Source organism: Macaca fascicularis, chromosome 1 (genome assembly GCF_037993035.2).
Source record: "Macaca fascicularis isolate 582-1 chromosome 1, T2T-MFA8v1.1".
In the NCBI taxonomy this organism is placed as follows: Eukaryota; Metazoa; Chordata; class Mammalia; order Primates; family Cercopithecidae; genus Macaca; species Macaca fascicularis.
The window spans coordinates 145,709,397-145,732,443 of NC_088375.1; the positions used below are offsets into that span (position 1 = coordinate 145,709,397).

The following is a 23,047-nucleotide window of genomic DNA, read 5'->3' on the forward strand; positions in this document are numbered from 1 at the left end:
GGGCAAAGCAAGACCCTCTCTACAAATGAATGTTTAAAAAAAAAAAAAAAAAAAAAAACAAGGCTAGGCATGGAGGCTCACACCAGTAATCCCAGCACTTTGAGAGGCCAAGTCAGAAGGATCACTTGAACCCAGGAGTTTGAGACCAGCCGGGGCAACATAGCAATATTCTATCTCTACCAAAAAAAAAAAAATTAAGAACAAAATTAGCCAGATCGTGGTGTCATATACCTGTAGTCCCAGCTATGGAGGAGGCTGAGGTGGGAGGATGACTTGAACTTGGGCAGTTGAGGGTGCAGTGAGCCATGATTGCACCACTGCACTCTAGCCTGAACAACGGAGCAAGACTGTCTCAAAAAAATAAAAATTAAAATTAACTAGGCATATTGGCACACATATATCATCCTAGCTACTTGGGAGGCTGAGGTGGAGATCACCTTAGCCAGGAGGTTGAGGCTGCAGTAAGCTATGAGATGGTTGCACTGCACTCCAGCCTGGGTGACAGAGCGAGACCCTGTCTCAAAAAAAGAGACACCACAACTCCACCCGCAGAAGTAATAAAATCTCATGGAAGCATGAGCAGCCAACACAATTATATAGCAGGAAAGAAAAAGCAAAAAAGCTAGGAAGGAACACAACAAAGTTTCTTTTTAAGATCTGTATTTAAACAAAGACACTTAGGAAGTGGTACAAGTGCTAAGGAATGAATTAATACTAAATGTCATCAGTGTGATGGTTGGAACATCAAAATATATATAAGATATATATTATACATACATGTGTATATTATATACATATGTACATATGTGTATGTATTATATATATACATATCTATATATAATACAGTTATGCTTCACTTAAAAACTGGGATACATTCTGTGATCATAGAGTGCACTTACACAAACCTAGATGGTATATAGCCTGCTACACACCTAGGCTATATGGCATAAACGATTGCTCTTTGGCTACAAATCTATACAGCATGTTACTGTACTTAATATTATAGGCAACTGTGTAACATCATGGTATTTGCATATCTAAACATAGAAAAGGTACAGAAAAATGCAGTGAGATAAGAAAATGGTACATCTGTGTAGAGCACTTTCCATGAATAGAGCTTGCAGGAATGGAAGTTGCTCTGGGTGAGTCAGTGAGTGAGTAGAGAGTGAATGTGAAGGCCTAGGACGTTACTGTACACTACTGTAGACGTTATGAACACTGTGTACTTATGCTATATGAAATTTATTAAAACATTTTTTTGCCGAGTACAGTGGCTCATGCCTATAATGCCAGCACTTTGGGAGGCCGAGGCAGGTGGATCACCTGAGGTCAGGAGTTAAAAACCAGCCTGGCCAACATGGTGAAACCTCGTCTCCACTGAAAGTAGAAAAATTAGGAAGGGCACGGTGGCTCACGTCTATAATCCAGCACTTTGGGAGGCCAAGTAGGGTGGATCACCTGAGGTCAGGAGTTTGAGAACAGCCTGGCCAACATGGTGAAACCCCATCTCTATTAAAAATACAAAAATTAGCCAGGCCTAGTGGCAGTTTCCTGTAATCCCAGCTACTCGGGAGGCTGAGATAGGAGAATCACTTGAACCCGGGAGGTGGAGGTTGCAGTGAGCCGAGATTGCGCCATTGCATTCCAACCTGGGTAACAAGAGTGAAACTTCGTCTCAAAAAAATAAATAAATAAATTTTTTAAATACAAAAATTTGCTGAGCGTGGTGGCACACGCCTGTAGTCCCAGCTATTCAGGAAGCTGAGGCAGGAGAATCACTTGAACCCAGGAGGCAGAGGTTTAGTGAGCCAAGATCGCACCACTGCTCTCTAGCCTGGGCAACGGAGTGAGACTCCGTCTCAAAAAAAACAAAACAAAATGAAAAATCTTTTTTCTTCAATAATAAATAGAAGACAAATTCACCTACTGTAACTTTTTTACCTTATAAGCTTTTTAAATGTTTAATTTTTGACTCATAATAACACACAAACTATACAAAATATTTTATATCCTTATTCTATAAACTTTTTTCTATTTTTAGAAATTTTATTTCATTTTTTCACTTTTTTTGTGTTAAAAACTAAGACACATATGTTAGCCTAGTCCTACCCATAACTGGATCATCAATATCGCTGTGTTCTACCTCCACGTCTTGTCCCAGTGGAAGGTCTTCAGGGGCAATAACATGTATGTAGCTGTCATTGCTATGATAACAATGTCTTCTTTTAGAATATCCTGAAGGACCTGCCTGAGGCTGTTTTACAATGTTTTTTTTTTTTTTTAGTAAAGGTACACTCTAAAATAATAATAAAAGGTATGGTATAGTAAATACATAAGCCAGTAACATAGTTGCTTGTTATCAGTATCGAGTACTATGTACTGTATGTAATTTTATGTTCTAGACTTTTATATGACTGGCACTGCAATAGGTTTGTTTATACCAGCATCATCACAAACACATGACTAATGCATCGTGCCACAATGTTACAATGGCTCCACTAGGCAAGTAGGAATTTGTTTTGTTTTGTTTTGTTTGAGAAGGGAGTCTGGCTCTGTTACTCAGACTGAGGTGCAGTGGTGTGATCTCGGCTCACTGCAATCTCCGCCTCCCGGGTGCAATTCTCCTGCCTCAGCCTCCAGAGTAGCTGGGACTACAGGCGCATGCCACTGTGCCCAGCTAATTTTTGTATTTTTATTAGAGACAGGGTTTCACCATATTGGCCAGGCTGGTCTCGAACTCCTGACCTTGTGATCCACCCGCCTCAGCCTCCCAAAGTGCTGGGATTATAGGCATGAGCCACTGCACCCGGCTGCAAGCAGGAATTTTTACCTCCATATAGTCTTTTGTTTGTTTGTTTTTGAGATGGAGTCTCTCTCTGTCACCCAGGCTGGAGTGCAGTGGCATGATCCCAGCTCACTGCAACCTCTGCCTCCTGGGTTCAAGTGATTCTCCTGCCACAGCCTCCTGAGTAGCTGGGACTACAGGCACTTGCCACCACGCTTAGTTAATATTTGCATTTTTCATAGAGACGGGGTTTTACCATGTTCGCTGGGATGGTCTCAAACTCCTGACCTCAGGTGGTCCGCCCACCCCGGCCTCCCAAAGTGCTGAGACTACAGGCATGAGCCACCATGCTCAGCCTGCTTCGTATAGTCTTATGGGACTACCGTCATATATGCGATCTGTCATTGACTAAACGTGTTGAGGCAGCACATCACATGGCTCTGTTGTATATATAATGTAAAGCTTCAATAAATGTTCATCAAAAGTGAATGTGTTTAGTTTGATAGAACCAGATGACTATAACATTCAGGATATTATCTTTCTTGTGATAATTAGTAGTTTTGTTATAATAGAGTACTCACCTTCCACATCAAACTTTAAAATGAGGGAGAAAAGAGCAGAGACCATATTATTAAAATGCACAGTAGAAACACCAAAATGCAGGGCTGCATGCTGTGGCTCATTCCTGTAATATCAGCACTTTGGGAGACCGAGGTGGGCAGATCATGAAGTCAGGAGATCGAGACCATCCTGGCTAATGTGGTAAAACCCCATCTATACTAAAAATATGAAAAATTAGCCGGGCATGGTGGCACATGCCAGTAGTCCTGTGTCCGGAATTTATTCCTTCCTGTGGGTTCTTGGTCTCGCTTACTTCAAGAATGCAGCTGTGGACCCTCACAGTGAGTGTTACAGCTCTTAAAGATGGTGTGTCCGGAGTTTGTTCCTTCAGATATGTCCAGAGTTTCTTCCTTCCAGTGGGTTGGTAGTCTCGCTGACTTCAAGAAGGAAGCGGCAGACCCTCGCAGTGAGTGTTACAGCTCTTAAAGGTGGTGCGAACCCAGAGAGTGAGCAGCAGCAAGATTTATTATGAAGAGTGAAATAACAAAGCTTCCACAGCATGGAAGGGGACCTGGGTGGGTTGCCTCTGCTGGCTGGGGTGGCAGCTTTTATTCCCTTATTTGGCCCCACCCACATCCTGCTGATTGGTCCATTTTACAGAGTGCTGATAGGTCCATTTTACAAAACGCTGATTGATGCGTTTACAATACTTTAGCTAGACACAGAGTGCTGATTTGGTGCATTTACAATCCTTTAGCAAGACCCAGAGCACTGATTGGTGTGTTTTTACAGAGTGCTGATTGGTGCATTTACAATCCTTTAGCTAGACGCAGAGCGCCAATTGGTGCATTTATAATCCTCTAGCTAGACAGAAAAGTTATCCAAGTCCCCACTCAACCCAGGAAGTCCACCTGACTTCACCTCTCAATCCCAGCTACCCAGGAGGCTGAGTCAGGGGAATCACTTGAACCCAAGAGGCAAAGGTTGCAATGAGTTGAGATCGTGCCACTGCACTACAGCCTGGCCAACAGCGAGACTCTGTCTCAAAAAAAAACACCAAAATGCATTGCAAGACAACAAGACACTGGAAATAACAAATGCCCAGCAACAGGGGAATGAATGAGTAAAATATGGTACAAAAACAATCAAAAATATACATTGTAATTAAAAGTGAAATTTTTATGACTCAGAAAATTCATAAAATACTTAAGATACAGTACTTTGTTAAGAGACAATTTAAAATATTTTTTAAATGACATATGATTGCAACTACAAATCCCTACTTCATAGATCTAAAAGACAGTAACAGTTTGGGCCCCCCAGCATCCAGGCCCCCCATGAAAGGGGTGCTCACTTCTGCTCTTCGTGGTCCTGAAGTGTGATATCCATCTGCTTCCCAAGCCTGCTTCTCTGTTTTCTCCTCTCCCCTCTCCAACCATGAGCTTTGCGTTTTCTATATCTGGCCTTTTCTTGCACTTATTATTACTGTTACTAATATTAAACTTTTTGGCAGTAACCTTGGCTTCTCTGGATGAAGACTTGTTTCACAGCCCATACTACACAGATATCCACAGCCTCAATTCCCCCAGTTCAGGCCATCATTTAGGAAGACTTTTTCTGTACCTGTCCCATCTCACCTGCCTCAGATCTTATGAGAAGAGTCCTAAAAATATATATAATTGAAACTTTGATGTACTAGGGTCTTAAGATCATGGGTTCAACATATACTATTAGTGTTTTTCATCTGTCCAAACTAGACTTAATCTTTTCCTTACCTTTGTCAAGATTGCCACCTGGTGGTGAATTTCTAGAACTTCATTGTTTTAGCTTCAAGTTAGCAAAAGTAAGGTTAAAAGATGCTACCTTTGATTTCACTAGCAGTTTTGCATTAATAACATGAAATATAGACCTTTAATCGCCCTGGTAGCCAAAGTCATATAACAGGGTTAGCGGATCCAAAAGTTATACAAGCCTTATAGACATTCCCTTACTTGCATGGGACTCATGCCCTGATTTCCCCATAGGATTCCAGGTTTATTTTAATTACCTGATACTGGATCTGCTCTGAAAAGTAGTTCTTACTTAGACAGTGAGCGTTTGCATCTGCTGCTGAATCTTGGTGACTCCAAACATTGTATAGTGTCTTGTAAACTTTCACCAGTGTGTTAGTTCCCTCAGGATGCCTTAACAAAGTACTACAAACTAGGTGGCTTATTAAATAACAGCAGTTTATTCCCTCAGTGTTCAGGAGACTAAAAGTCTCAGATAAGTATCAGCAGGTCCGGTTCCTTCTGAGGGCTGTGAATAAGACTGTTCTATACCCCTCAACCCCACTATCATCTGGTGATTGCCTGGAAATCTCTGCCTTTCTTGGCTGGCAGGAGCATCACCTTAGTCTGTGCCTTCATCGTCACACAGGGTCTATGTCTATGTCCAGATGTCACCTTTTTGTAAGACCACCAGTCATACTGGATTAGGGTTCACGCTAATGACCTCATCTTAACTAATTACATCTGCAGTAACCCTATATCCACATAAGATTACATCCAGAGGAATTGGGAGTTAGGACTTCAACATATGAAACTAAGGGGGGACATGGTGCAACCCATAACAACCATGTATCTCATTATACCGCCAGACTTCATTTCTGCCATGTTGTTTTTCACAATTATTTGCTGCTCTTCCCTGCTGGACAGTTACATTTCCTTGCCGCACTGATGGGAAGCTTAGCCGTGAAATTGCTCTACCCAATAAAATATGAAAAGAAGCGATGTGTGCACATCCTAACAGAATCTTTTAAGAGCCTCTTCCTTCTGCCATGAAACAGGCAGTGTTCCAGGTGGAGGCTGTTTCATCAGCCTATGTCTCAGAATGACAGTGACACAGACCAGGGCAGCAGCTGAACCTCAGTGGATATGTAGTATAAGCAAGAAAACCTTTATGATTTTAGGCCACCAAGACTTTGGGGTCATTTATCACTGAAGCATAAATTAACTTTAGCTGACTGACACAGCTAACTGACACTATAACTTCACCCTGTAATGTGAGTGAGGTTTTTTAAAAAAATTCATTCATCAGATAATTATTAAAAACTTGCTATGTGCTAGGCATATAACTATATGTTGGCCACTGTGATGGTGTCGCCTTGGCTATGCCATGGTACCCAGATATTTGCCAAACATCAGTCTAGGTATTGCTGTGAAGAGGTATTTTAGATGAGATTAACGTTTAAATCAGTAGACTTTCAGTAAAGCCAATTACCATCCATAATATGGGTGAGCCTCATTCAGTGGAAGACCTTAAGAGGAAAAGACTGAGGTCCTCAAGGAAGAGGGAGTTCTTCTGACTCCAGTTACAGCATCAGTTCTTCCCTGAGTCTCCAACTTGCTCTGCAGATTTCAGATTTGCCAGCCCTCACAAACACATAAGCAAATTCCTTAAAATAAATGTATGTATAGCTCACATTTATTTCAATGTTTCATATTAGAAGTGTTTCAGTCTTTATTTAGAAGTATAGCAACGTTTTTGTGACCAGAAATATGCTGTAGAAACTGAACTCTTATTTATCTCAATTAGCCTATGGTAAAATTGGTCATGCTGTATATCATTTTGCTTAAAGTTGCAGTTTCCAAGAACCTATATGACACTTTTAAGTGATGACTTGCTGTACTGCATTTAATGGAAGCACATAGGAGAAGCACCTGACCCTGACTCGTGGAACCAAAGAAGGCTTTCAGGAGAGAATGCAGTCAAATTTGAGAACTGCACGTGGCAGGTGGAATACGAGTTAGCCAAGTGCAAGGAAGGGTGGTGGGGACCAGGAATTGGACTGAGTAGAGAACATACATTCTCAACAAGGGCATGACCTACCCCAGGAGAAGAAAATGGATGCTTGGCAGACAAGATAAATCTTAGCTATCACACCGTTTTGTCACCATCCAAAGCTCAATCCTACCTGACAAAATTGCATTCCTCTTAATATTTAATTGAGGGGAGGGAAGATGACTAGGAAAAAAATTCTAAGAAAGTCTCCTTAGGTGGGCAATGATTAAAAAAAAAAAAAAAAACATTGAGAAACGTTGGTATAGAAAGAGCATTTGGGCATAGCAAAGATCACACATGAAACTACTGAAATGAGAGAGAACATGGACTATTTGAAAAATTAGAATGGGTGTGGCATAGAATTGGGAGGGAAGAGGAAGCAGGAGGAACAATGAGAGAAGAGGCCGGTCTAGAAACAAATTTTAAAGAAAATTAAACCTGAAAGTGCATTTCAACCTCAATTACCTAAATAATTTTAAGTAAAGTTGGACTTTGCATCTAAATTATCTACAGCACATCATCCTCACTTTTTTATGTATAAATCATCCTTTGTGTTTGTGGTCTCTACTGAATGAATTAAGCTTTAAACATTGTTTTAGAGACAGAAAAGAGCATTTGTTAAGATATATGTTTCTATCTATCATGCTAGAACTTGGTAGTTGTACAACTGTTGTCTCTGGAATGGCATCAGGTTCAGGTGGGTAATTATAATGCTATTCGAGCAAGCGTTTTAACTTCTAGAGAATTTTCATGTGATTTACTTCACTGGAGTTTCAAAGACTAAAAATATGAGACTAAAAAAGGTATTTTTCTTGGTCCCATTATTTAGAATAGAATGAGAACAATGGTCTATTTAATAACCATGATCGTTATCTTCTTCCCAGATTGAATTAAAATTACATTAATATTCTATTAGAAAATTCTTTGCAAAAATGCTGTCAATCATTTTTTTATTTCTACCAGCTTGTTAACAATGAACTCAAAGCTAATTCAATACTTTTGAGAGATAGTATAAAACTCAATTTTAGAATCTAAAGAACTAAAAAATTGTATGCTATGTGATAATTTTAATTCCTATTTTTCTACCACAGCCTTAGCTTGCTTGGTATAAGTAAGCTCATCCTAAATTTATAATATACTTTTAAGAGGCAGCATTCTAGTAATAATTTTAGAAGGTCTTATTATATAAAAGACAGTATAAAATTATATAATAGTTCTGAGTATGGATTCTGGAGTCAGACTGTCTGGGTTCAGATCCTGAGTTGAACTTGCTTGGGTTTAAATATTACTGGCTTTCATAAACTTGAGCAGATGTGAAAAGCTGTGTGATGTTAACCTCTCTGTACCTCTGTGCCTCATAGTTTGAACTATGTAATACGACTACTACATATTTTTTAAATATACGTTAATAATGAGGTAATTATGTAAAGCACTTAGAACAGTACCTAGTACATACTCAGTACTCAATAATGTTAGCAATAATTACGGAACCCCTTAGTGAGCAGCTTTAAAACCATTTGTTGAGTCTTTCCTATATGTCATACAAGGAACTTACTTGTGAAACTCTTAGTACGTCTTACCTAAAATGATCTTCAGAGCATGGCTGAAGATATTTTTTTGAACTGACTTTTAAAATATTATTATTGTTCTCTTTACTACATTACAAGCCTTCAAACTGATTAGCTTTCTAGGGTAGGATGATACTTTTTGTCCTTAGGTGAGAAGATGAACATCTAAATTTCATTTTTAAAAAAGCATTCCTTCCAGCCAAGCATGGTAGCTCACACCTGTAATCCCAAACTTTGAGAAGCCAAGGTAGGAGGATCATTTGAGGCCAGGAATTTGAGGCCAACCTGGGCAACACCACAAGACCCTGTCTCTATAAAAAATACAAACAAACAACAACAAAAACAAAACAGTTTGACACAGTGGGATATGCCTATAGTCCCAGCTACTCAGGAGACTGAGACAGGAGGATTGCTTGAGCCTGGGCAGTTGAAGTTGCAGTGAGCCAGGATCACACCACTGCATTCCAACCTGGGCAACCATGTCTGAGAAAAAAAAAAAAAGGCATTCCTTCAGTAGTAGGTGGGAGATGAATTCCTCTTCAGAATTTTGTGTTGGAATCTAAGATTTATCTTTATGGAACTACTATTTACATGGGAACAGTAGGGGAAAGGAAGAAAAGTGACCCATGATTTACTGGCATTTTAAAATTTTGACTAAGGCAATTCCTTGTCAATATTTATGTATTTCAGAAAATGTCACTGAAATTCACAAATGCAAAACGGATTGAAGGACTTGATGGTAATATGTGGTGAGTATCTTAAAATAAATAATAATAATTTAGTGAGGTTTTCCTACATATTTGCACATCTTTAGATGGGAGTTTTTTTGCCCCATCTATAAATAAAGGTCCTCATTTAATTCATCCATTAAATGAAAATGGAAGGAAGTTAGCAATCCATATACTGAATTGTTCATTTGGCACATGTGCCATGCCCTGTGCTGGACACTGGACATATGGGATAGAAAAGGACAATGCTAATGCCCTCATGGAACTTACCTTCCAATCCAGGAACTTTTCTTATTAGTTCTGTTCTCTAATAGTTGATGAAAGAACTTAGCAGCAGCTGGAATTGTTGAGAAAATATATATATATGGTTAAAATATGGGTAGCATGAAACTGAGGTTTGTAAGGGACATTGGATTCATAAATTCAGCCATCATTCTATTTGGTAAACTGATTTTGTGGGTGGTAAATTTTTGTTGGAAACTCGTTTTTTAAAACCTATAGGACTAAACTAGGGTCTTATTTGTCAGTTTTGTGATAAGACTATAAGATGTAAAAAAGCAAACTTTATAATTGTAGAACTTATTAATGGTAGTATTTTTTTCAATCTTAGGATTGAATTTACCAAATTGGCTGCAGACCCTTCTGTTGTGAATCTTGGCCAAGGCTTTCCAGATATATCCCCTCCTACATATGTAAAAGAAGAATTATCAAAGATTTCAGCAATCGATAGCCTGAATCAGTATACACGAGGCTTTGTAAGTATATCAAGACCATATGGGGCGTGAGCTTTTATTTTATATTAGGGTGTGTGTGTGTGTGTGTGTGTGCGCGCATGTGCACTTCTGTCATTCATATGTAAGTGACTTTCTGGGACCAGCTGTCCCATCCTAGCAACACAGAAACTTCTGCCCTTGCCCTATGTCCTGGGATGAGCCTTCCTCTACTTCCAGCCCTTCTACACTTTTCTTTTGGCCCTTACTTTACTGTTGCTCCAAGATAGGTTCCTATGGCAACAAGATAAGGAACAATATTCTCTTGAGATATGTCTTTTCTATCTCATCAACATTTATGCAGCCTCAGCACTGACCCTTTATTTAATATACTCTATACCCAACTAGTTACCTTTTTCCTCTCTGTCCCAGCTCACTCCCATCCTTCTGTAATGAAATGCCTAGGATAGCCAAAGATTTTCTAAATCAGATGTACCTTTGAACTGTAGACTTATATCTGTTGTGCCAAGAGCCATGCAGTTATCATATGTCTGACCACTTGTCTTTTCCTTTCATGATATTGTGGGAAATGGGGAGGGGAATGGTATAGGAGGAAGCCTTTTTGGCTTTTATAGTGGTCTAACTATAAAAACCTATAGAAGGATTTTGCTTTGGGAATAGCACAGGGAAAAGCAGTGAAACTTACCTGTGTCACAGGGTTTGACACTGGTGAGAATCCCTGCTCTTCATAGACTCTCAATCCCTGGCCCACCCTACAGACCTCCATCTCAGACCTACTCAACATAACTCACTCCCCAGTCTATACAAATCCATAATGAAAGGCTAGAAATAAACCAACAATAGAGAAAATTAATGAAACCAAAAGCTGGTTCTTTGAAAAGAACAGTAAGTAAAAGTTTTACCTAGATTGACCAATAAAAAAGAGAAAACTCAAAGTACCATATGAAGAATGAAAGAAGGAATATAATTACTGATCATGCAGACATGAAAGCAATAATAGGATAATATTAGGTATAATTTTATGTTAATACATTGACAACTTGGATGAAATGAACAGATTATTTAAAAGATACAGGAGGGGTGCAAGCAAGATGGCCGAATAGGAACAGCTCCAGCCTCCAGCTCCCAGCGCCAGCGACACAGAAGACGGGCAATTTCTGCATTTTCAACTGAGGTACCGGGTTCATCTCACTGGGGAGTACCAGACAATTGGTGCTGGTCAGCTTGTGCAGCCCGACCAGCGAGAGCTGAAGCAGGGCGAGGCATCACCTCACCTGGGAAGCGCAAGGGGGAAGGGAATCCCTTTAGAAACTGAGACACACAACACCTGGAAAATTGGGTAACTCCCACCCTAATACTGCACTTTACCAAGGGTCTTAGCAAACAGCACACCAGGAGATTATATCCCACACCTGGCCGGGAGGGTCCCATGCCCACGGAGCCTCCCTCACTGCTAGCACAGCACTCTGAGATCTAACTGCAAGGCAGCAGCGAGGCTGAGGGAGGGGTGCCCGCCATTGCTGAGACTTAAGTAGGTAAACAAAGCCTCCGGGAAGCTCGAACTGGGTGGAGCCCACCGCAGCTCAAGGAGGCCTACCTGTCTCTGTAGACTCCACCTCTGGGGACAGGGCATAGCAAAAAAAAAAAAAAAAAAAAGGCAGCAGAAACCTCTGCAGATGTTAATAACCCTGTCTGACAGCTTTGAAGAGAGCAGTGGATCTCCCAGCACAGAGGCTGAGATCTGAGAACAGTTTGCCTGCTCAAGTGGGTCCCTGACCCCTGAGTAGCCTAACTGGGGGACATCCCCCACTAGGTGCAGACTGACACCTCACACAGCAGGGTACACCCCTGAGACGAAGCTTCCAGAGCAAGAATCAAACAGCAACACTCGCTGTACAGCAGTATTCTATCTTCTGCAGCCTCCGCTACTGATAACCAGGCAAACAGAGTCTGGAGTGGACCTCAAGCAATCTCCAACAGACCTAGAGCTGAGGGTCCTGACTGTTAGAAGGAAAACTAACAAACAGAAAGGACACCCACACCAAAACCCCATCAGTACGTCACCAGCATCAAAGAAAGACCAAAAGCAGATAAAACCACAAAGATGGGGAAAAACCAGGGCAGAAAAGCTGGAAATTCAAAAAATTCAAAAAATCAGAGCACATCTGCCCCTCCAAAGGAACGCTACTCATCGCTAGCAACAGATCAAAGCTAGATGGAGAATGACTTTGACGAGTTGAGAGAAGAAGGCTTCAGTCCATCAAACTTCTCAGAGCTAAAGGAGGAACTACATACCCAGTGCAAAGAAACTAAAAATCTTGAAAAAAGAATGGAAGAATGGATAACTTGAATAGTCAATGCAGAGAAGGCCATAAATAAACTGACAGAGATAAAAACCATGACACGAGAAATACGTGACAAATGCACAAGCTTCAGTAACCAACTCGATCAACTGGAAGAAAGAGTATCAATGATTAAAGATCAAATGAATCAAATGAAGCGAGAAGAGAAGTCTAGAGAAAAAAAAGGAAAAAAAAATCAGCAAAGCCTCCAAGAAATATGGGATTATGTGAAAAGACCAAATCTACGTCTGATTGGTGTGCCTGAAAGTGATGGGGAAAATGGAACCAAGTTGGAAAACACTCTGCAGGATATCATCCAAGAGAACTTCCCCAACCTAGTAAGGCAGGACAACATTCAAATTCAGGAAATACAAAGAACGCCACAAAGATACTGCTCGAGAAGAGCAACTCCAAGACACATAATTGTCAGATTCACCAAAGTTGAAATGAAGGAAAAACTGTTAAGGGCAGCCAGAGAGAAAGGCCGGGTTACCCACAAAGGGAAGCCCATCAGATTAACAGCAGATCTCTCAGCAGAAACTCTACAAGCCAGAAGAGAGTGGGGGCCAAGAAAATAATTTTCAACCCAGAATTTCATATCTGGCCAAATTAAGTTTCATCAGTGAAGGAGAAATAAAATCCTTTGCAGACAAGCAAATGCTTAGAGATTTTGTCACCACCAGGCCTGCCCTACAAGAGACCCTGAAGGAAGCACTAAACATGGAAAGGAACAACCAGTACCATCCATTGCAAAAACATGCCAAAATGTAAAGACCATCAATGCTAGGAAGAAACTGCATCAACTAACAAGCAAAATAACCAGCTAATATCACAATGACAGGATCAAGTTCATGCATAACAATATTAACCTTAAATGTAAATGGACTAAATGGTCCAATTAAAAGACACAGACTGGCAAATTGGATAAAGAGTCAAGACCCATCAGTTTGCTGTATTCAGGAGACCCATCTCACATGCAGAGATATACACAGGCTCAAAATAAAGGGATGGAGGAAGATCTACCAAGCAAATGGAGAACAAAAAAAGCAAGGGTTGCAATACTAGTCTCTGATAAAACAGACTTTAAACCATCAAAGATCAAAAGAGACAAAGAAGGCCATTACATAATGGTAAAGGGATCAATTCAACAGGAAGAGCTAACTATCCTCAATATATATGCGCCCAATACAGGAGCACCCAGATTCATAAAGCAAGTCCTTAGAGACTTACAAAGAGACTTGGACTCCCATACAATAATAATGGGGGACTTCAACACCCCACTGTCAACATTAGACAGATCAATGAGACAGAAAGTTAACAAGGATATCCAGGAATTGAACTCAACTCTGCAACAAGTGGACCTAATAGACATCTATAGAACTCTCCACCCCAAATCAACAGAATATACATTCGTCTCAGCACCACATCGCACTTATTCCAAAATTGATCACATAGTTGGAAGTAAAGCACTCCTCAACAAATGTACAAGAACAGAAATTATAACAAACTATTGCTCAGACTACAGTGCAATCAAACTAGAACTCAGGACTAAGAAAATCAATCAAAACCACTCAACTACATGGAAACTGAACAACCTGCTCCTGAATGACTACTGGGTACATAACGAAATGAAGGCAGAAATAAAGATGTTGTTTGAAACCAATGAGAACAAAGATACAATATACCAGAATCTCTGGGACACATTTAAAGCAATGTGTAGAGGGAAATTTATAGCACTAAATGCCCACAAGAGAAAGCAGGAAAGATCTAAAATTGACACCCTAACATCACAATTAAAAGAACTAGAGAAGCAAGAGCAAACACATTCAAAAGCTAGCAGAAGGCAAGAAATAACTAAGATCAGAGCAGAACTGATGGAGATAGAGACACAAAAAACCCTTCAAAAATTCAATGAATCCAGGAGCTGGTTTTTTGAAAAGATCAACAAAATTGATAGACTGCTAGTCAGACTAATAAAGAAGAAAAGAGAAAAGAATCAAATAGACACAATAAAAAATGATAAAGGGACTATCACCACCGACCCCCCAGAAATACAAACTACCATCACAGAATACTATAAACACCTCTATGCAAATAAACTAGAAAACCTAGAAGAAATGTATAATTTCCTGGACACTTACACTCTCCCAAGACTAAACCAGGAAGAAGTTGAATCCGTGAATAGACCAATAACAGGCTCTGAAATTGAGGCAATAATTAATAGCCTACCAACCAAAAAAAGTCCAGGACCAGACGGATTCACAGCCGAATTCTACCAGAGGTACAAGGAGGAGCTGGTACCATTCCTTCTGAAACTATTCCAATCAATAGAAAAAGGGAATCCTCCCTAACTCATTTTATGAGGCCAACATCATCCTGATACCAAAGCCTGGCAGAGACACAACAAACAAAGAGAAATTTAGATCAATATCCCTGATGAACATCGATGCAAAAATCCTCAATAAAATGCTGGCAAACCAAATCCAGCAGCACATCAAAAAGCTTATCCACCATGATCAAGTGGGCTTCATCCCTGGGATGCAAGGCTGGTTCAACATATACAAATCAATAAACGTAATCCAGCATATAAACAGAACCAAAGACAAAAACCACATGATTGTCTCAATAGATGCAGAAAAGGCCTTTGACAAAATTCAACAGCCCTTCATGCTAAAAACTCTCAATAAATTCGGTATTGATGGAACGTATCTCAAAATAGTAAGAGCTATTTATGACAAACCCACAGCCAATATCATACTGAATGGGCAAAAACTGGAAGCATTCCCTTTGAAAACTAGCACAAGACAGGGATGCCCTCTCTCACCACTCCTATTCAACATAGTGTTGGAAGTTCTGGCTAGGGCAATCAGGCAAGAGAAAGAAATAAAGGATATTCAGTTAGGAAAATAAGAAGTCAAATTGTCCCTGTTTGCAGATGACATGGTTGTATATTTAGAAAACCCCATCATCTCAGCCCAAAATCTCCTTAAGCTGAGAAGCAACTTCAGTAAAGTCTCAGGATACAAAATCAATGTGCAAAAATCACAAGCATTCTTATACCGGTAACAAACAAACAGGGAGCCAAATCATGAATGAACTTCCATTCCCAAAATTGACAAATGGGATCTAATTAAACTAAAGAGCTTCTGCACAGCAAAAGAAACTACCATCAGAGTGAACAGGCAACCTACAGAATGGGAAAAAATTTTTGCAATGTACTCATCTGACAAAGAGCTAATATCCAGAACCTAGAAAGAACTCAATCAAATTTACAAGAAAAAAACAACCCCATCAAAAAGTGGGCAAAGGATATGAATAGACATTTCTCAAAATAAGACATCCATACAGCCAACAGGCACATGAAAAAATGCTCGTCATCACTGGCCATCAGAGAAATGCAATCAAAACCACAATGAGATACCATCTCACACCAGTTAGAATGGCAATCATTAAAAAGTCAGGAAACAGCAAGTGCTAGAGAGGATGTGGAGAAATAGGAACACTTTTACACTGTTGGTGGGATTGTAAACTGGTTCAACGATTGTGGAAAACAGTGTGGCAATTCCTCAAGAATCTAGAACTAGAAATACTATATGACCCAGCCATCCCATTACTGGGTATATACCCAAAGGATTATAAATCATGCTGCTATAAAGACACATGCACACGTATGTTTATTGTGGCACTATTCACAATAGCAAAGACTTGGAATCAACCCAAATGTCCATCAGTGACAGACTGGATTAAGAAAATGTGGCACATATACACAGAAAATGTGGAATACTATGCACTCATAATAAAGCATGAGTTCATGTCCTTTGTAGGGACGTGGATGCAGCTGGAAACCATCATTCTCAGAAAACTATCGCAAGAACAGAAAACGAAACACCGCATGTTGTCACTCAGAGATGGGAATTGAACAATGAGATCACCTGGACTCCGGAAGGGGAACATCACACACCAGGGCCTATTATGGGGAGCGGGGAGGGGGTAAGGATGGCATTGGGAGTTATACCTGATGTAAATGATGAGTTGATGGGTGCTGATGAGTTGATAGGTGCAGCATACCAACATGGCACAAGTATACATATGTAACAAACCTGCACGTTGTGCACATGTATCCTAGAACTTAAAGTATAAAAATAAATAAATAAATAAATAAATAAAATTTTAAAAAATAAAAAAAAAAGATACAAATTACCTAAACTGACACAAGGAGAGATGAAAAATGCAACTAGCCCTATGTCAATGAAAGAAAATGAATTTGTGGCCAGGCACAGTGGCTCACACCTGTAATCCCAGCAATTTGGGAGGCTGAGGTGGGTGGATCACGAGGTCAGGAGATGGAGACCATCCTGGCTAACATGATGAAACCCCGTCTCTACTAAAAATACAAAAAATTAGCCAGGTGTGGTGGCGGGTACCTGTAGTCCCAGCTACTTGGGAGGCTGAGGCAGAAGAATGACGTGAACCTGGGAGGTGGAGCTTGCAGTGAGCCGAGATCACTCCACTGCACTCCAGCCTGGGTGACAGAATGAGACTCTGTCTCAAAAAAAAAAAAAAAAAAAAAAAAAAGAAAATGAATTTGTAATTAAAGTCTTCCTGCAAATAAACTGCAATACCTAGATGGCTTATTAGTGAATTCTACCAAGCATTTAAGGAAGAACTATTAAGTTGATTCAAAAGTAATTACGGTTTTTCCATTAATTTTAATGACAAAAACACAATTACTTTTGCACCAACCTAATAATACCAATTCTGCACATTCAGAAAATGGAGCAGGATGGAAAACTTTTACTTATTGATCAACAATTTTTGTAATTTGAAAAATAAAGAAATGCCTAATGGTTCTGTCTGACCTGTTTTTTTGTTTTGTTTTGTTTTTGTTTTTTTGTTTTTTTTTTTTTTGAGACGGAGTCTCGCTCTGTCGCCCAGGCTGGAGTGCAGTGGCGCGATCTCGGCTCACTGCAAGCTCCGCCTCCCGGGTTCACGCCATTCTCCTGCCTCAGCCTCCCGAGTAGCTGGGACTACAGGCGCCCACAACCGCGCCCGGCTAATTTTTTGTATTTTTAGTAGAGACGGGGTTTCACCGTGGTCTCGATCTCCTGACCTTGTGATCCGCCCGCCTCGGCCTCCCAAAGTGCTGGGATTACAGGCGTGAGCCACCGCGCCCGGCCCTGTCTGACCTTTTAATCAGGGGTTTTGTATCAGGGTAATGCTGGTCTCATAAAATTAGTTTCAGCATTACCCTGATACAAAAACTGATTTAAAAAATGCCAGAGAAAGAAAGAAAGAAAACTCCAGTTCAATATCTCTCATGAACATAGAAACAAAAATTGTGAAATTTTAGTAAATCAAATCCAGATGTGTGCATGCGTGTGTGTGTGTGCCCCTGTGTATAAAGATATAAAAAGTAATACATCCTGACCAAGTAAGGTTTACCATAGGAATACAGGGTTAGTTTTAATATCCAAAAATTAATCATTGCAATTATGCTATATTATCAGAAAAAAAAGATCATCTTACGTAGTATATATAGAAAACACATCTGACAAAATTCAACTCTCATTTATAATAAAAGTTTTCAGCCAATTAGGAATAGAATGGAGCTTTCTCACTCTCAGCAAAGGAATCTATGAGAAACCTACAGATTACACCTGTAATGCACATAATGTAGCAAGATTGAAAAGACAGCAAAGATGTCCACTCTGACCACTGTTATTCATCAGTGTACTGGAGTCCTGTGAGATATAAAGATACATAGATTAGAGAGAAGAAAAATGTAAACTCATTTTCAGAAAACATGACTGTGTACATAGAATATCATAAGGAATTCTAAAAGAGAAAAAAAAGCCTGCTATAACTAATAAATGAATTGAGCAAGGTCACAGGACACAAAGCCAATACACAAAAATCAGTTGTATTTCTATATATTAAAATGAACAATTAGAAAGTAAAATTTTTTAAATACTATTTATAGTAGTATCCCAAAACACAAAACATTTAAGAATAAATTTTTTAAAATATATCCAAGATCTGTACAATGACATCTATAAAACATTACTTAGAGAAATTAAGCAATACCTAAATAAATTGGGAATGATGTTCATGGATTGAGAGACTAAATATTGTCTGTCAGTTTTCTCAAATTGGTCTATAGCGGGGTTTTGCAATCTATGGCCTATGGGTCCAATCTGTCAGATTTTGTAAATAAAGTTTTATTAGAACACAACCATACCCACTTATTTATTAATACGTATATTCTAGTTTTTGTAAATACATAGGTATGTACATGTCTATGTGTTTTTATATTGGTATAAGCACTGAGAGTGGTGTTGCACTATCACCAGGCTATGGACATCGGTCACCTCAGGGGGATGGGAATGAAATAATATTGAGGAGGGATTGTAATTTTTTACACATCTTTGCCTAGTTTTACTTATTACATGAAGCATAAATTATTTTTGTATTTAAATTTTTAATTTTAAAAACACAAACATTTATCATTCTAAGAAATGTGTATAGTGTTTACAGTTGCTTTTCAGATCTCCTTTTGCTAGAATTCGTTAGACCTGCTATTAGAGTAAAATTCAAAGGGACTCAGTTTATTGCTCCAGAGCCCAAAGTGCTTTCAAACAAAGGCACATGACCTGCATTTGCATTCTTACTCTCAGGGGATAGAAAATCAGGATGTTACTTCAAAAGCAAAATGAGGAGGTAGATGCTGGACGGAAAGCAACAAGAAATATTGACTTAAATACCAAATAAAACAAGGAGAGGGAAAGGGAAAGGAAGAAAGAAAAGGAAAGAAGGGGAGAGAACCTAGAAGAGAACTTAGGGAGAGCTAATCCAGGAGTCTTCAGATCCCCTACTTGCCTCAGACTATACCTTCATAATCCCTTCACTTCACCTATGAAAGTAGTTACCTTGGATAACCACTGCTCTCTTGACTATCAATGTGAGTAGCGTCTCACTTCCTTCTAACATTTGCTATCACATCAACACTAGTGTTCGTGTCTTTGGTGAATTTGTTTTTGTTCTCTCTCCCTAGTCCATTGGTTGGTGTAATCATCTCTCCATCAATCAGGAAGAGCCAAGGAGGGGGTGTACAGTTAACGTGGGGTTTTTTTTACCTATTTTAACTGGGAAACAAATCCAACTCTTTTCAATATGATTTAATTACTGTCAAAAAATATGAAAGGTTCATTTTTATTCAAAGCAAATACTTTGAAATTATATAATCCCAAGTCCTTTATTTAGTAAGAAGTTTTAATCATTAGCAAGCCTTCATGACCAATAGTGTGGGAATCCTCTAAATGCAGTAAATTTTAAAAAATTCATTGCCATTAAAAAATATAAATTTTCTTTGGGTAATTATAAACATCAAATCCAAATTTTAAAAATTCTTACATTTTAGAGCCATATTACCTCAAACAATAGGTCCCATATTTAAATTCAAGGTTTTGTTCTTATTTTTAATCCAATAGGGCCATCCATCACTTGTGAAAGCTCTGTCCTACCTGTATGAAAAGCTTTATCAAAAGCAAATCGATTCAAATAAAGAAATCCTTGTGACAGTAGGAGCATATGGATCTCTTTTTAACACCGTTCAAGCATTAATTGATGAGGGAGATGAAGTAAGTATGTTAACATTATCATAATACCTATGTTGAATCAATTATCATTTGTCCCACCTTTGAATCTTTTGTTTATATTATGCTGTTTTCTCTTTTTATTTTTAATTATGTTTTAAGTATAATGCATGTACAATAAAGTTCACAAATCTTAAATGTACAGCTGGATAAATTACTGTGTAAATTTCTGTGTAACTACAACCAGATAAAGATAATACATTTCCAGTACCCAGAAAGCTCCTTTGTTCCTCTTCATAGTCTATATTCTCCCAGAGGTAACTACTCTTCTGTCTTCTATAACCATAGACTTGTTTTGACTGCTCTTTTACTTGATAGGAATAGAATTATACAATGTATATATACTCTTGGGTCTAGATTCATTCATTTATTTTTGTGTCTGTCAGATTCATCCATTTTCTTGCATATAATTTATTCTTATTTTTATAGCCTATTTGAATAAGGGCAGATGGAAGGGACTAACACTGCTGGGGAAAAAGAATCTTTTGTTTTCATTGCTAAAATAACCTTTAATCTTAACTTGGTCTACAAGTTTTTGATTAATGTCTTTGTGTGCCCAGTAATTGTATAAGCCATCTCATATGAAGATTTTTTTTTTTTTTCTTTTTTTTTTGGAGACAGAGCCCCGCTTTGTTGCCCAGGCTGGAGTACAGTGGTGCAATCTTGGCTCACTGCAACCTCCACCTCACGGGTTCAAGTGATTCTCCTGCCCCAGCCTACTGAGTAGCTGAGATTACAGGCGTCCGCCACCAAGCCCAGCTAATTTTTGTATATTTAGGAGAGATGGGATTTTGCCATGTTGGCCAGACTGGTCTCGAACTCCTGACCTCAGGTGATCCATCTGCCTCAGCCTCCCAAAGTGCTGGGATTACAAGCGTAAGCCACTACACCTGGCTGAGGATGTATTAATATGACAGGAAGGTAAAATGATTTTGCTATTTAGTACTGTGATGTATAACCAACTTTTGGCACCTACCTCAGTCATCTCTACCCGTATTTCCCATTATCATTCCAATACCCTTGCTTTAATACTTTTTGCCTCTTTCATTTATTCACAAAATACAGAGGATCCAATATATGCTAAGCACTGTGAGATAGAAGATTTTTTTAAAGATAGATTCTGTGCAGAAGGAATTCTCTGACTAGTAGAGAACACAGACTTGCAAATGGATTAAGAGGAACATTGTGTGTTAGCCAATAGTGGAGAATGTATAACTTACAGTAGTGACAAAAGGAAGAGGCAATCACATCTGCTAAGTCTGGAAAGCTCCAGAGAGATATTGCTTACACTGGGACTGAAGAACGAGTATTTATCCTGATCTATATTGTTAACTTTCTTTGAACTCTCATAGCCCTTTATCATACCACTTTTAGGAAAGATGCTGCTATCTGCTTTGTGTTATGTTATTCTTTTGCAACTTTGATTCCCTCCACTGTGCCAGACAAGATGTTTAAGGAAACATGTTAAGGAAGTTCACAGTTTCATATACATAATCTCCTTTAATCCTATAACATAGTTTTGTCTCATACTTCAATGTTGTTAATCCTTTGTTGCTTCTTTCTCTGCACTATGTTGGGAGTATTGTAAGGCTTAGCCCTTAGCCTTCTTTCCTCTATTCTTTCTTCCTTCATCAACTTATCTAGTATTTTGAAACCGCATACATGTCACTTACTATCATACTGACCTATTTATTGTTTCTTTATCGCATTTATTACTATCTGAAATTATCTAATGTCCTTATTTGTTTCTCTGTTCATTGTAAGCCTCTCTCAGTAGGATGTAAGTTCTAGGAGAACTTTATAGCTTTATTGCCAGCACCTAAAATAGTGAGGACTCAATAAATACTCTCAAAAAAAAAAAAAAAAAGAGAGAGAGAGAGGAATTGTTCACATCATAAAAGTGAAGAAATCAAGGTGAAGAGTAGCAGGTATATTCCTCCCACTCCACTGCCCTGCCTCTCCAATTTATTTTCCTTTATTGTGCTCTCACTTTGTATTGAGTTTTATATTTCCCACTAGAGTCACAAAGATAGGTTGTTTTAGTCCCTGAGAACTTCACAGATGAGGCTGGGTGTGGTGGCTCAGGCCTGTTATCCCAGCAGTTTGAGAGGCCCAGGCAAGCAGATCACCTGAGGTCAGGAGTTCAAGACCAGCCTGGGCAACGGCGAAACCCCGTCTCTACTAAAAATGCAAAAATTGACCATGCTTTTGAGAAGAGAGAAACATTTCTACTCTCAAGATGATGCTTTTAAATTAGCACTTTATACCAGGGAACATTACAGTGTTCTCTTTCCACATAGCCTGCTGTCTGTCACTGCTTATACATCACTTACATTCTAGATTTTATTTTCTAATTTGAAATATAAAGAAATGCTTAATCGTTTTGGCTGGAATATCTCTTTGAGAATGTGATAGTCCCATTCTCCAGGTAAATCTACCTCTGCATATATGAAATTTTATATGCAATTTCAAATACTCCCACTGCATGCTTATTTATAGATCTCCCTAAGATACCAAGGAGTCCAATTAAGACTACCTGGACAAGTTTGTCTCCGAGGTCTCTTCCCCTCAGATGTTAGCTCCACAAGGGCAAAGCCTGCCTTTTTCACTGCTGTATCCCAACACATAGTACAGTGCCTAGTCCATAGTAGGTACACAGTATTATTAACATGAATAAATGATTGATAGGTTGTGATCTTATTTGCTTTTATTGCAGGTCATACTAATAGTGCCTTTCTATGACTGCTATGAGCCCATGGTGAGAATGGCTGGAGCAACACCTGTTTTTATTCCCCTGAGATCTGTAAGTTTGCCAGTAGGGTTCATATGGCAAAGTTTCAAGACTTAAGAAGTCTTGA

The 23,047-nt window shown here is 39.1% G+C and overlaps 1 protein-coding gene across 3 annotated transcripts in view; it reads left to right on the forward strand.

Moving 5' to 3' along the window:
• Window positions 1-23,047, forward strand: part of KYAT3 (kynurenine aminotransferase 3) — a 62,637-nt gene that overhangs the window by 14,007 nt on the left and 25,583 nt on the right. For all 3 annotated transcript variants that reach the window (XM_045367672.3, XM_005542803.5, XM_074002182.1), the window contains 4 exons: window positions 9,427-9,485; window positions 10,075-10,219; window positions 20,025-20,174; window positions 22,906-22,992. In XM_045367672.3, coding sequence (XP_045223607.1) covers window positions 9,427-9,485; window positions 10,075-10,219; window positions 20,025-20,174; window positions 22,906-22,992 — 441 coding nt within the window. The remainder of the gene's footprint in view (window positions 1-9,426; window positions 9,486-10,074; window positions 10,220-20,024; window positions 20,175-22,905; window positions 22,993-23,047) is intronic.